Source organism: Erpetoichthys calabaricus, chromosome 6 (genome assembly GCF_900747795.2).
Source record: "Erpetoichthys calabaricus chromosome 6, fErpCal1.3, whole genome shotgun sequence".
NCBI lineage: Eukaryota > Metazoa > Chordata > Cladistia > Polypteriformes > Polypteridae > Erpetoichthys > Erpetoichthys calabaricus.
In genome coordinates, this window is record NC_041399.2 from 80,474,538 (window position 1) to 80,489,642 (window position 15,105).

Consider the following 15,105-nt stretch of genomic DNA (forward strand, 5'->3'; position numbering starts at 1 on the left):
AACAGTTTTCTTCTTATTAAATCTGCCTGCCTCTCCTTGAGAGGCTTTAAAGTTGTCCGGGTATCCAAACTTGTAAAACTGGAGATGCAAACTGAACCCAAGGCGTCTGCCTTCCGCGCTATTGTAATATATTGATAAGTGGATGCCAACTGAATCGCTTTAGGATACCCACCGAGAAAAAAAAAAGCTTTTAATCGGTTTGGACTGGACGCGTGCGCATTACTTACTTGTTTCGAGTCCCGGGTTTGGTTGACGAACTGGAGTAAGCGGCTCCCGCTGAAAACAGGCTATACCTCGGAGAGGAAGGGGTCGCACAAATGAGCGACCCTCCGATAAGCAGGGAAAGCGCAACGTGCATTCCCGCAGATGCCCGCATCTTATTCATCGTCGCAGTTAGGTGACAGGAGCATGCAGATGAAATCCTTAAAACCAAGGGAAGAAATTGAAACCGAAGTTAATCCCAGAGTGGCGGCGCCTGGAGTTGAAGCCCCACCAATGCAAGTCGGCGGAGAAGGAGGTACGCTCCGCACTCAGCAACTTTAGAACAGGCAACTGAAGGACTTTCTGGGAGTTCCGGAGTAATTACGGACTATTCTTATGTGACGTGTGACTGATATCCACGGGGGGCGAAAAGCCCCTTTGCCAAAAAGCAAAAAAAAAAAAAAAAAACAGAATAGTCAGGCGGTGAAGTCATATGCACTGATCTGCATTTCGGTGATTTCAGCATATCGGACTGTCTTTAATAAATATATGGAGACACACACTACTTCATAAACTGAAAAAGTGATGCGTAATGTTCACTTTGAAAGACACATGATATCCTGGCACTTGCCGACTTGTAGTTGCACATGCATTTGTTTTATGTTACATTTAAAACCGCTAAAAGATTCTCACATGGATCGATTATTATTGAACTGAGAACATTCGTTGACACTAATATTTAATTAACGTACAACGGAAATGAGTGCCTGCCTTGTTAGGGAAAAGGCGCATTTGTTAATGGGGATCTTACTCCGCGCTGTTGAAAATGGGTATGATAAAGGGTAGCCCAAAAGGTTTACACGAGGCTTTTTCAATTTAGAACTAATACTAATACATTTGTTTTGTACTGTTAACAATAGAATGCCATACATAACCATTCCAACCATCGACTTAATATGTGAACCCACACACAAGGTCACAGGATCTAAAATACCAAAGTAATTTGTTAAAGTATACATGTGGCTATGACTTCATGTTCTTCATATATGCACAAAAATCAAGGATTTTAAAATGTATGAAAAAAGCAGCACTGCATCCCAATTAGAGTGGGGAGTAAAATCAGGCTATACAAGTATGTGTTAACAATATTAGTGGTTTGGAACAAAAGTTGTTTTACTGTATATTAATTGAAATTAACATATTTTACAAGGTTGTGGCACAATGTAGCAATGGCTGTATCCCCTTACCTCCAGCACCCAGGGATCAAAACCAGTGCCCAGTCATTGTCTGTGCTGAGTTTGCAGTTTCTTATAGTTTTCCAGTTTTTCTCCCAAAGACATGCATCAGCATGATATGTGATTGTAAATTAGACATGTATGTCGGCCTAGTTCCTTTTTTGTGCCCTGTAATTACCAGGACAGGGTCCAGTCCCACTGCAGCCCCCAATTAGATTGAGTTTGAGAATGTTATATATCCATAAGCAACATGTTAGCTGTGGAGGTGTGGAAAAGGCAGTTAAAATAAAAAATGTCAATCAGACATTTTGCGTTTATTATAAAAAGTATAATTATCTTTGTTTCATAGCTTCAAATGCCTTTTGCTTTTCTGTTAATATTGGAATATACCACACAATTCTCCATAGAAAGAGCTGTTAAATCCGAGAGTAAAGAGTATGAACACTGGCATTTTATTGATACTATGATAACACTTATCTTTGTATGAACTTAAATAATGGTATTACAGTGCAGCCAAGAGGAATGAGCAATCACCATTTAAGCTTCATGTTTTTAGCATGTGTCTGGAGAAAAACTCAACATGGGCAAAGGGAGAAGTTAAACATGTTTTCCAGAATTTTATTAGCCTATTAGTGGCGGTAAGTAAATGGTGACAAAATGCATAAAGAAGTGATAAGAGTGCTAGCTTTTGGGGTGCACAACCTCCTCAAAATAGAGAGACAGTCTACCATAGTCAACAGCAAAGAAGTCAATAAATGAAGAATATCATCATGAAATACTGGGCAAACTGAGATAGTACTGTTATAAGACCACCTTCTAGCTAGTCCCAAGATAAGAAAATGATTTTAGTGAAACTGTTAGCTCTAAATAGTGTGGGTGTTTGCCTATCAAATTGATAGTATCAATGTTCTGTCATTCCTCCAAGAGCTGGTTCATGCCTTGTGTCTGAAGCTGCTGAGATAGTCACTAGCTTCTTCTTGTTATTCCTCCTAAACTTTTCCAATTTCTATGTGGAGGTGACGTGCTTAACACAAGAATTACCAGAGCCTACGAAAAAACTCGTAGATCCGTCCCACCTTAAATCGCTTCTTAAAACCATTCTCACCTCTCCGCCAGCGTCTTTTGTCATCTAAATGTACTGATAAAGACATGCTGCAAGCAGCCGGCTATTCCATCCCCCCACCGACTTAGAACGTACATGAACTTCTCCCAGGTCATGCCTTGATTGATTATCTGGGAGTGAAGTGGAGTTTTAGAGTGGAAATAATAAATCATTATTTGGAACACACGCATTTCATGTGTGTTGCTATCTATAGTAATCTGTGTAAACACATTTTTAAAACAGAAACGTTTTTTATATTCTAGTAACAAATGACAAAATGTAAAGTCCAAATATCAAAGAAACATTTTCACAAAAGTTACAACAAAAAAAAAGCCGCCTTAGTGTGCGACATTGTACTATGACTTCAGCTGCGGCGCAACAGTATCGGTTGCTGACTGACAATCAGAAGGTGACGAGTTCGATCCTGCATGACTCCCTTTTGAGAAGTGAAGTGTTCTTATTTTTACTATTTTAGAATAAAAAAATACATTTGATTTCAGTCTGTAACAGCCGGTGTAATTTATGATATTTGCAAAGGTTAGCTTTGTTGTTTTTTTTTTTTTTTTTTAATTCACTTTTCATTCTGGGCGGCACGGGTGGCGCAGTGGGTAGCGCTGCTGCCTTGCAGTTGGGAGATCTGGGGACCTGGGTTCGATTCCGGGTCCTCCCTGCGTGGAGTTTGCAATGTTCTCCCCGTGTCTGCGTGGTTTCCTCCCACATTCCAAAGACATGCAGGTTAGGTGGATTGGCGATTCTAAATTGGCCCTAGTGTGTGCTTGGTGTGTTTTGTGTGTGTCCCGCGGTGGTTGGCACCCTGCCCAGGGATTGTTTCCTGCCTTGTGCCCTGTGTTGGCTGGGATTGGCTCCAGCAGACCCCTGTGACCCTGTGTTCGGATTCAGCGGGTTTGGAAAATGGATGGATGGATGGACTTTTCATTCTCTGTCGCGTTCAGGATCCTTCTCTACCACCTCCCCTCGCCCCACCTGACACTGCTGTTTTTCACATAAAGACGCGCTATAGTTCTGCAGTGTATCACAATACATATGACCACGTGTTTTTTTTTCCCACAATCTTGCCAGTCCCCACGTGTTGCTGTATGCTGTTTCTTTTGTACTCCAGGACATGCAGAGGAAAGCATAGTAAAGAGCAGTAACTTCAGCGCTATATGCAATCATCAGACACTCCCCATCTGATGCTGTTTTCACATAAAGACGCAATATAGCTCTGCAGTGTACTTGTGACTGCATTGTTGTACCAATGCTTGCGAACTGAAGTGTCTGCATGCACTTTTCGTGGCATTATACGTGTATTTTTTGAGCATGCCCATGTAGCTCAAACACAGGAACATATGTTGATGTAAAAGTATAACAAAACAAGTGCACTTTTATTCAAGACTATAACCGAAGAAAAAAGAAAGCAAGTTACAGTAGGCGGTTGATATGACAGCTTGCGTGGTGCAATGCTAAGAACTGTTGATTTCCATTCCGTGCTATATAACTGTTAACATTTGAATCTGATGATTGCATATAGCGCTGTCTTATTCAGTGTGCACAAGAACATGCAGGTGGCCAGTTGCTGCGTGCTGCAACGCACATTTTAAAAAAAGAAAGAGACAAATATATGTGACGTTTTGAAGAAATTATTTTATGACGCGAATAGTACCAATCAGAAAACATTGTTGAAGTAATGCAATATTATTTGAAAACGAACAGCGTCAGGTTGGGTGTGAAGTTATACTGGCGCTGTTTGAGTCAGATCAGAAGCTGAATAAGCTGAACAAGCTCCTGTTCTGACTCTAAGTAAAAAGCATGAATTAATCAACAGAAATAACCGTGATCGACATTTTAAACTTAACGATTTACAGTGCATACCAATTTATAAATTTTATGTCCGTTTGAGGAAAAAAAAACATTTTCTCCAAAGCTGGGAATCGAACTCACGTCTCTGTAGCACGGCAGGGTTGCTGTGCTCTAAGTCAGCAAATCTTAGCGTTAAGCCACAGAAAGTATTGTATCATCCCTGAACCTTTTGTGAAAGTGTTTATTTGATGTTTGGACTTCAGGCTTCACACATTCTATAGTTTATGCCTACATTTTGAAACATTTATTACTAAAATATGAAAAAGTTTCTGTTTTAGCAATGTGTTTACACAGATTACTGTAGAAACGGAACACGCATGAAATGCATGTATTCCAAATAACGATCTATTATTTCCATTCTAAAACTCCAGCAGTTCAGTCACTGCCAGATAATCAAACAAGGCATGAGCTGGGGAAAACTTCGTGAACGTTCTGCGATGGTGGGGGGATGGAATAGCCGGCTGCTCGCTGCTCCTCTTAATCGGCACATTTAGAAGACAAAAGAGAGGTGAGAACGGTTTTAAGGTGGGCCGGATCTACGAGTTTTTTCGTAGACTCTGGTAATTCTAGTGTTAATCAAACTTCTCCAAACAGCTCAATCCTGCACCTCTTCGCCAGTCAAGCCCTTTTCCTGCAGATCTTTTTTTTTTTACTTTATCCATCCAACTCTGCTTTGGCCTCTCTTGCTTTCTCTTCTCCAGTACTTTCACTCCCATCACTGTTTTGCCCACGTATTCATTGTCTCTCCTCATCTCATGTCCATACCACTTCAGGCTGCTTTCCTGTACTTTTTTCGAAATCTGTCCCACTTTTGTTGTACCTCTGATTGTCTCATTTCTTATTCTGCCCTGTTTTGTAACTCAGCACATCTCAACATTCTCATTTCTGACACATCTAACTTCTTCTCCTGTGCTGTCTTCACTGCTCATGTCTCAGCTCCATACATCGTTGCTGGTCTTACCACTGTCTTAAAAACCTTACCTTAATTAACCTTCACCTTAATGCTTCAATCACACAATACTTCTGACACCATCTTCCACTTGTTCTATCCTCTTTGTACTGTATGGGTTATCTCTGGATCTAGTTTAATATCTTACCACTGATTCTAGATATTTAAAATGTATCCACCTCCCAGCTACACATTTCTTTCACTATCTTCAAATCAGAAATTTTGTTAAACAGAAATTGCCTGATTTTCCTCACCTCGCACCCTCCACAATGCTGGAAAAAATACTGCTCAGTTTCGAGGAATTAAACACCATTTCCGCATTATATAAAATCCTATTAGAGTTCCTACCTTTCAAAGATCCAAGAGGACATTGGGAAGGAGATCTCTTAATCAATATATCGGAAAAGGAGTGGAAGGTAGCAAAGCAGAGAATTCACTCGAGCTCCATATGCGCAAAGCATAGAATTATTCAACTAAAAATTATGTATCAAGCTCATCTGTCGCTTAAAACTGTCCAAAATGTTTCCAGGCCAGGATCCAACCTGCGAACGCTGCAACCAAGCTCCTGCCTCACTGGGTCTGCACCAAATTAACATCATTTTGGACAAAAATTTTTAAGTGCCTTTCAGACAGCCTTGGGGTCACAATCCCTCCTAACCCATTAACAGCTGTGTTCAGTGTTCTTCCAGACAAACTTGAAGTGGAAAAGGACAAGCAAACGGTGATTGCATTCACTACACTTTTGGTACGCAGACTTCTTCTGTTAAATTGGAAGAATCCTAACTCTCCTCTGATAAGTCAGTGGGAAACTGATGTTTTATATTATTTGAAATTGGAAAAAATCAAATTCTCAGAGGATCTGTACAAAATTTTTTCAAAACCTGGCAGGATCTGATCAATATTATTTTAGAATAAGAGAAATAACTATTACCGCATTTAATTCCCTTCGCCATCTCTTATTTACATATATATTTATTTCTCCCTTTCCTTTGCTTATTGTTGTCTTATTAAAAAGCCCTAAGCAATTCTCCTTTAGCTAAGCTCTCCTTCTCAGGGGTGGGGTTTGATTTGTTTTTAATTTGTTTGGTTATAAATTGATCTATTTGTATGGAATGATTACAATAAAAATTAATAAAATATATATAAAAATAAATAAATAAATAAAATGTATCCACTCTTTTCAACAGCTCTCCATGCATTTTAACATCTGAATGCTGATCGTCATTAAACTGGTCTTATTCCTATTTATCTTCAATGCTGTATCTTCCAAAGCCCTTCTCCATTCTTCCAGCTTCTTCTCCACTTCCTCTTTTCTAATGCTACACAACATAATGTCATCAGCAAAAATCATGCACCAGGGGGATTGGTCTTTTTCCCATGGATCAACACTTCCATAATCAGATCAAAGAAGTAGGGACTTAAAGAAAATCCCTGGTACAGACCTGGGGCCTCATGTATAAACGGTGCGTACGCACAGAAAAGTTGTGTAAGAACGTTTCCATGCTCAAATCGCGATGTATAAAACCTACACTTGGCGTAAAGCCACGCACTTTTCCACGGTACCTCATACCCTTTCGTACGCAAGTTCTCCATTAGGTTTTGCAGACTGGCGGCACCCAGCGTCAAAGCAGTGCTACTGTTCCTGTGTGGTTACCCTTTCTTAGATCCACATCCACAACGGCGGCTCAAGTGCTCCTTGTAGAACTGTTTGTACTTGCAAGTTACCGTGAGGTAATTGTACTTATGATACAGTTATAATATTGCACAACCTGAGCCACTTTATAAAGCGCGTATTTACATATGATGACGATATCATTTTTAAGATGAAATGCAGCAAAATATGTTGATTATATTATACAGATAAAACTTTAACTTTAACTACACGGTGCCGCAGCGCTAGCGAGCTTGAGCTTCGTTCACGGTTTGTTCCTGCCTCGCGCTGTTTTCATGCTGTGGCTGGCGCGACACTGGAAGGATAGAATAATTAAACATTACGAAGATATTTCGATGTTCCTTAAAACTTTTGAAGAATCGGTGTTCTAAGCTTACAAATGGCTTCATGTCTATTACAGAGCTGATTGTGTGGCGATTGGGTATTTGGAGAAAGAAAAGTAAGGACAGGAATTGGGGGTTAGTACGTTTGAAAAAGACAGTACTTCTGTAATAAAGCATTTCATTGAAGGTCACGCATGGTGCAGCAAGCATCTTGCTGTAAGACATGAACGATCACTGCGCCACCGTGTTCCCATGTTTAATAACATGCTTTAACTCATATCATCATGAAAATGATATCACGTATACTTCTCAGTATTTTAATTACTCAGAGAGCTGTAATATTACAAATGTAATGGATTCTGTGTCCTGTCGGAAGAAGAGCACGTAGTGATTCAGGCACATAGAGCACATATAAGATCAAATACAAAACAAAGCATTTAACGTGCTACTTTAGTTACGATGGGATTTGAGAAACTAGTAAATTAAACGATTTTAAGATGAAGTTTATGATGTTCTACTTTAATGACAAAATAAAATACGTGATTAAAATAGAAATTTTGAGATTAAAGTTGACATTTCGTGCTTTTTTCCCACTGTGTGCCTTTTTTTTCACTGTACCCTAATAAGCTATCATATGACACTCAGACGGTGGGCTACGAGTTGCCTTTTCATGCCGACTTTGATATGTAACAACTTTTTTATTTCGGGTACTGTGCGACTTTGTGAACTTGAGCTTTCGAGTTTCTCCGACACGCTATGTCACTCGATCAACTTCCTTTTGTTGCTTATATAACTTTAAACCAACAAATAGTACGTTTTTCTTTGCCCCCATTTGGTATTCGCTGAAATTCTTCTATTTTTCCTCGTACTTTTGCCATTGTCTTTTCACAGAACACTGAGCTTAAGGGCTATTTATATTGAGTTGCATATTCAAAGAGGCGTAATTCTGGGTGGAGTTGGGGCGGGACAGCAAGCGCGTGCACATGCGTTTATTTCCACGCTGAGCGGGATTTATGTAGCAGAAGAACGCGGAAGTTGGCGAACGCACAGATTTATGCATCTGGGTTTTTCTGTGCGTAAGCACATTTCGGCTTTTGTGCTTACGTCATGTTATAGTGTGAATTCTACGCACGGCGTTATGCATGAGGCTCCTGCTCTGACTGGAATCTTGTCTGTTACCCCAACACTGCTTTTCACCCGAGTCTTCACTCCCTCATAAATATCCTGGACAATCCTCACATACTTCTCTGGTACTCTTTTCTCTCATTCATCTCCAGACCTCTTGATGTGACACTCTATCATAAGCCTTCTCCAAATCAATAAATACCATATGCAAATCTTTCTGTTTTTCTTGATGCTACTCTCTGAGCTGTCTCAATGCAAAGAGTGAATCAGTCGTTCCTTTCCTTGACATAAAACCAAACTGTTCCTCCCCCTTGGTGGTCTTTTCCCTAAGCCTTCTCTTTATAACATTTTCCAAAAATGTCATTGTGTGTGACATCAGCTTTATCCCTCTATAAGTTCCCCAATCTTGAATATCTTACTTCTTATAAATGGGAACCACCACAGCACTCGTATTTTCTCCTGTTCATAGGCCTTCTGCTTTAGATCCCACAACACAACAACTTCATTTTCTCTAAACTGTGCCACACTTCTGCTGGAATTTCTTCAGGTCCCGTTGCCTTTCCATTGTGGCCACTTGTCATTATATAAATATACTTTATACTGTATATGTAAACAGGAGAATTTGACTTTTGACTGCTAAACGACATGTCACTATTTTAAAAAGAATACTGTAGAATTTAGCTCCTTATCACTGTTCAGATTTTATTGACTTGATTAATACTTCTTAGGTCTGTGTAGACTAAGCTTTGTTTGTTAATGCAGTGCATCTGTTGGGATATCATTATCAAGACAATGGTACGCATACCAAGCAGAAAGACAATAGACATTTAAAATAAAATACAGTAAGTCTGTGTGTCGGTTTGTGATGGCAGGAATGACACAAAAAGAAACTTCACTAAGGAATGGAAAAAAATGTAAAAAAAAAGTTTCCTTAAATGAAGACATAAAACACAGTCGTGCTTAGCAACTAGGGAAGAGTGATGTGTACAATCCACACAAACCACCAATTCCACCCCCACCTAAATCTCTCAACAGTTTCTATGGGATTAGCTTTGGATATCCAGCTGCAATATTTTTTTTATCAACAAGCACAATGCTCAGGCCTTCCAACCTCGATTATGTGTCATGATTTTCCAGTTGCCAACACAAGCAGAATTATCTACTGAGTTCACCTTTTAGGAGCTTTGATTCATTTAACTGTGTGAGCCAGAAGAGGAAAAAAGAAGCTTTTTGAGCTGAAAAAATAAAGAGCCAGTATGTATATGTGAAGAATTAAACTCTCTGCATATAAAAAGAAAAACTTGCATACTTCAGATATGTGTGAGTGATGACGTGCTTGTCGCCTGGGGAATCCGACACACAGAATTTCATAATTTATTCTCCATGTGGGGAACTAACAAAATTGCATAGCTTGTATGTAAAAGAGAAGTTCCCACCACTCCATTCCTAACCTCCTCTCTAGACGCAGGAATGAGGTGTAATAAGCCTGACTTGAAAAATGACAGACATGCTCACATTTAGGTAGAGCATTTTGTAGCTCTGGATCTGTGGCAGAAAGTAGTGTGAGCTAATATTTAAAAGGTGAATAAGAGAAAGTCGTGCCGGAGCTCAAGCGTGAGAACTGTCACAGGGGGGTGGAGTAGGGCCGAGCCAATCTGCACTTCATTCTGGAGGACATGGTGTGCCCCACCTCCTCCTTCCATTAGGCAACACTCTGTAATGCTGGATAGCACGTGTGTCATATGGAAGTGTTTATGTGTACAACTGACTCCAGCAAAAAGGTAAACTGTTATTTCACCGCTAGTACTTGACGTATGGGCCGAACATTTGTTATATATTATATTATATCACTCAGCAAGGGATCAGAAAGGTGGGGGGGGGGGGCAAAAGTGTACCTACAAAATGGAACAATTTATACTATTAGGCTTGGGACAACACTGAGGTAGTGCTTTTTCAGTTCTGTAAAAAATACTTCTCCATTACCATCTGGTCAGTTAGTTAAAGTAACCACTCAGACCACCCTCTTAGGACCTACTGATTTAATATGTAAATGCAATATACAAGTGTGTAGAACAATACCAAATTCTTCTAAATATTTATAATTGATAAAATACAGCCTACACTACAAAATTGCCTTGTGGAGTTTTAGCTCTGGCATCAATTAAAATGCCACCCATTTTCTTAACCCACGCCATCCCATTGCCTAGTTGCAAAGAGCCAGAGCTGACACTGGCGACATCGCTCATTGTCAGTGATTTTAATGAATGAATGTGCATGTCCCTTTATGGCCATCATTTGCAGCCAAGCTAACACTAAGTAACAGTGAATCATGTGTATTTTACAGGCAGATTGTGGTTTTGTACCATTTAATTATTTCAATTTGAGTAACTGCACTTATGATATGGCCGCTTTTCTCATACAAAAGTTCTCTACCCTGGGAAAGGCTTTTCAAATGAGAGGTTAGAGACAGCATCACACAAAGACCTTTTCTATAAATGATGGTACTGGCTAAACCAGACGACTCACATTACACTAAAATATTTCCTGTACGGAGTGTCCTAATAGTTTTGAATACATCCAGATGAGTACAAATCCTTGTGTTCATTCATCCTTCTTTCAAACATATATAATCACAGAGAGAAGCAGCCTGTTCCAACGGTATCAGACACACAACGGGGATAGAAAATGGATGGAGCGCCAGTCATAGCTAAATGCACTCGTGCACAAATATAAACCAGGCCAGTTTAGAGCTGCTGACTACGCCAAACTGCATTTCTTCAGAATGTGCAAAGAAACTGTAGCATCTATACAGAGCTAATGGAGACACCGGGAGAATGTGCAAACTCCACACTGACATCAACTAGGCCAAAGAAACCAAACCATGGACCCTGGAACTGTGAGGCAGGAAAGGCGTCACGTTTTTGCACAATGCTCACTATGCTTTGGAGTGCTGTGTTCAGATCAAGCAGTGTGTGTTGTTTGTAGTTCCATTATTTGTTATTTTGTATATCTGAGATCCTGTGTTTCAAAGATAAGTAACCTATTACAGTGGTAGAGCTGCTGCCTTGCAGTAAGGAGGTCATGGGTTCATGTCCCAGGTCCTCCTGCGTGGAGAGTGCTTTGAGTAGTGAGAAAAGCATTATTATTATTATTATTAAGTACAGCTCTTCTAGTTTTGAGTGGTATTATTTATAGTAAGTGAGTATTAGTTTATTATGACCTTCTTAAGCCACCTTAATCCAGCTCTGGGTCAAGAGTGGCCTGAACCCACTCAGTAACATGGAGTGCAAGATAAGAACCAATCCTGGGCCATACATATATAAAGAAAACAAATACAAGAGTCTGCGGTGGGTTGGCGCCCTGCCCGGGATTGGTTCCTGCCTTGCGCCCTGTGTTGGCTGGGATTGGCTCCAGCAGACCCCTGTAACCCTGTGTTCGGATTCAGCGTGTTGGAAAACGGATGGATGGAAATCCAAGAGTCACACCAGACTTGGGCTCTAGTTCAGTCCCCTGAGTGGAGAAGTCATGTTCTACTCATATTCACATTGAATTTCCTCTTACAGTTTAAGCACATAATGTACATGTCATATATATTAATTGAGACTCCAGGTTAGCGTGTGCACCCTCTGTTAGAATGGCATTCTATCCTGAGCTGGTTTTTGATTTTTACATTTGACTTCAGCTAACTACAACTCCCACTAGCAAAAAGCCAATTCTTGGACTGCAATGCCAGTTTCCGTTATCAGTAATTTATCTTTGATTTCCATAGGTTCTGTTTGAACTCCCATTGTCCTTAAGCTGGCTGAGTGATAAAGACAATTTATCTACTATATAATAAAACTACCGTGCGTGTGTGTGTGTGTGTGTGTGTGTGTGTGTGTGTTTTCAGTCACTCTAAGCAATCTGATTAGCCAGTTTGGCTTTGGTCATGCACTCAAAAGAAGAAGGCAGGAGAGGCTGATACACACGAGCAGGAGTGAAGGTGTAGGACTCACACTGATAGTTACCTTCAAAGACTGGAAGTATAAAAGTGGACAGGACATGAGCAAGGTGCTTCAAAATGGCCAAATACGAGAAGCAGGCTTTATGGGAACACACTCAAGACAGTGCGTACAGGGCAAGAGATGTTCATGCACATGAGGATCCAGAGGAAAGGGGAGTAAGGATCGCTGAAGGTACTCATGGGGTAAGAGATGTCAAATATTATAAAATGTATTCTATTACGTGTTTTGGACAGGTAACATGGCTAGTAGATAGATAATGTTCAATCTATAACTTTTAAGTGACAGTATCTATCAGTTATTATTAAATATGTAGTTATTCTTTTTGATTCTGACATCACACTTATTATACCATATATTGAACTAAATTAACAAAATCAAGAACAATGGTTATAATTATTACACTACATTAAATCTATATGTGTGTACAGTATGTATATATACTGACAAGTCAAGTAAAATGACACCTTTTATTGGCTAACTAAAAAGATTACAATATGCAAACTTTCGAGGCAACTCAGGCCCCTTCTTCAGACAAGATGAAATCATGTACTGTATATGATGTGTATATACAGCAAAGTTGACTCATTCACAAACAAAATCACTATTTCCAGGTGAGCTAAAAAGCTGAAATTTGGGAGGGTAGCAAATCTAGATCAGTAGATATCCAATAAGAAAGGACATTTTGATACATTAATCTTCTTCTTTCGGCTGCTCCTGTTCTTAGTTCTGTAAAAAATACATTAGTCTTCTTCCATATCTTTCTGTCCTGTGTATCTTGTTCTGTTACACTCATCACCTGCTTGTCCTCTTCCACAACATCCATAAACCTTGTCTTAGGCCTTCCTCTTTTTCACTTGCCTGGCAGTTCTATCCTTAGCATCCTTCTCCCAATATACCCAGCATCTCTCCTCTGCACATGTCCAAACCAACACAATCTCACATCGTCTCCCAACCGTCCAACTTGAGCTGACCCTCTAATGTACTCATTTCTAATCCTGTCCATCCTCATCACACCCAGTGCACATCTTGGCATCTTTAACTCTGCCACCTCCAGCTCTGTCTCCTGCATTTAGGGGTACAAAAACCATAGTAGAAAAATTAAATATCCTAAATTATCAAGAATGCTTTGATTGAAATTGGGTGATTTTGTAGAAAAAAGAAAATTAGTCAACACCTTTGTTTTATTTGTTGTTATTAATTGTCTAGACAGTAGGACATTATAAAGCAGCGCATCGAACACATCTCACCTGGTAAAGAAGGCCCAACAAACACTCTTCTTCCTCAGGAAGATGAGACGTGCTGGCTTCTCCTCTTGGCTGCTCACAAACTTCTACAGATCCGCTATAGAAAGCATTCTCTGTCACAGTATGACAGTGTGGTACGGCAGCTGCACAGCACAGGACAGGAAGGACTTGGCACGGGTGGTGAGAACAGCACAGGAGATCGTAGGAAGTCCTCTCCTAGACCTGGACTCTGTATATGCTGGAAGGGTAGAGAAGAGGGCCAAATGTATAGCTGCGGATCTCACCCATCCGGGAAATGGACTGTTTGTACCACTGCCTTCGGGAAAGCGGTACAGAAACATAAAAACACACACCAGCAGACTGAAAGACAGCTTTTTCCCCAGAGCTGTGAAGTCCATCTGCCCCTGCAGATACACACACATACATCTATCCCTAACCCTAACCTGCCCCCCTGTAGACATGCATACGCACTTTCTCTCGTAATCAAACACACACTCTCGTATTCCTCCCCTGCAGACCCACGCACACAGATCACTGGTCTCTGCAGGCATACTACCTCAGGAAAAGTCTGGACTTGATGATATTTTATTGCTGCTGTCTTTTATACTTATTATGTTTATTTTATTATTTATAGTGTATTGTGTATTTTAAGTATTCTGCCTTGAAGCCGAGTCCTACCAACAAAAAATTTTGTTATGTGTATGCATAATGACAGTAAAGAATTCTAGTACTACTACTATCCCACATTTTACCACAGCACTGATTGCAATCTCACAGAGAAATGGAGCAGGTTTGTTCATCTAAATGAAGGCCATCTGCAGAAGTGAAGTGAAGAGCAAATTTCAGCAAAGCTCTTAGAAGACATGTTTAGTAAGCGCTTTCCAGCCAGTGTTTCTCAACCTTTATGTTACTGGGACTCAGTTTTACCTTTTGAAGTCCATTGACGACACACAGACAGCATTTGATAAGTGGTGGTGGGGGGGTGAATCGATTCAGTTAGAAATGGGGAAAAATATCATGCAGTGCTATAGATTGCTTCAGTGGACTGGCGTGTGTCACAGCAACTAAACACTTGAAATGTTTTTTGTTCCCTCCTCCTAAGGACAGCGACCCACCTGCTGCAACCAATGATCCAAAGGGTTTTCCCCGCTTATTTTACTCTTGATCCATTTCTGAGAAATCTGTACGTTCCTAATCCCTTAAAGAGCAATCCTCCTTGCTTTCTTTCTTTACCCCAAAAAATACTTAAAAACTCCTAAATCCAAATATCTTTTTAGTAAGTTTCACTATTTCAAACTCACACACAAAATGTAATGAAACTCAACTGTTTTGCTACTCACTAACTATTATCATTATATTTGACAATCTGTGAAGCAGTATGTGGGCAGCA

At 40.1% G+C, this 15,105-nt stretch overlaps 1 protein-coding gene across 1 annotated transcript in view; it reads right to left on the reverse strand.

Annotated features, from left to right (window-relative positions):
- Positions 1-678, reverse strand: part of LOC114653429 (EMILIN-2-like) — a 96,736-nt gene extending 96,058 nt beyond the window's left edge. The window contains exon 1 of the mRNA XM_028803763.2: positions 228-678. Within this exon, the coding sequence (XP_028659596.1) occupies positions 228-385 (158 nt within the window). The 5' untranslated portion in view covers positions 386-678. The remainder of the gene's footprint in view (positions 1-227) is intronic.
- Between the last annotated feature and the right edge of the window lie 14,427 nt (positions 679-15,105).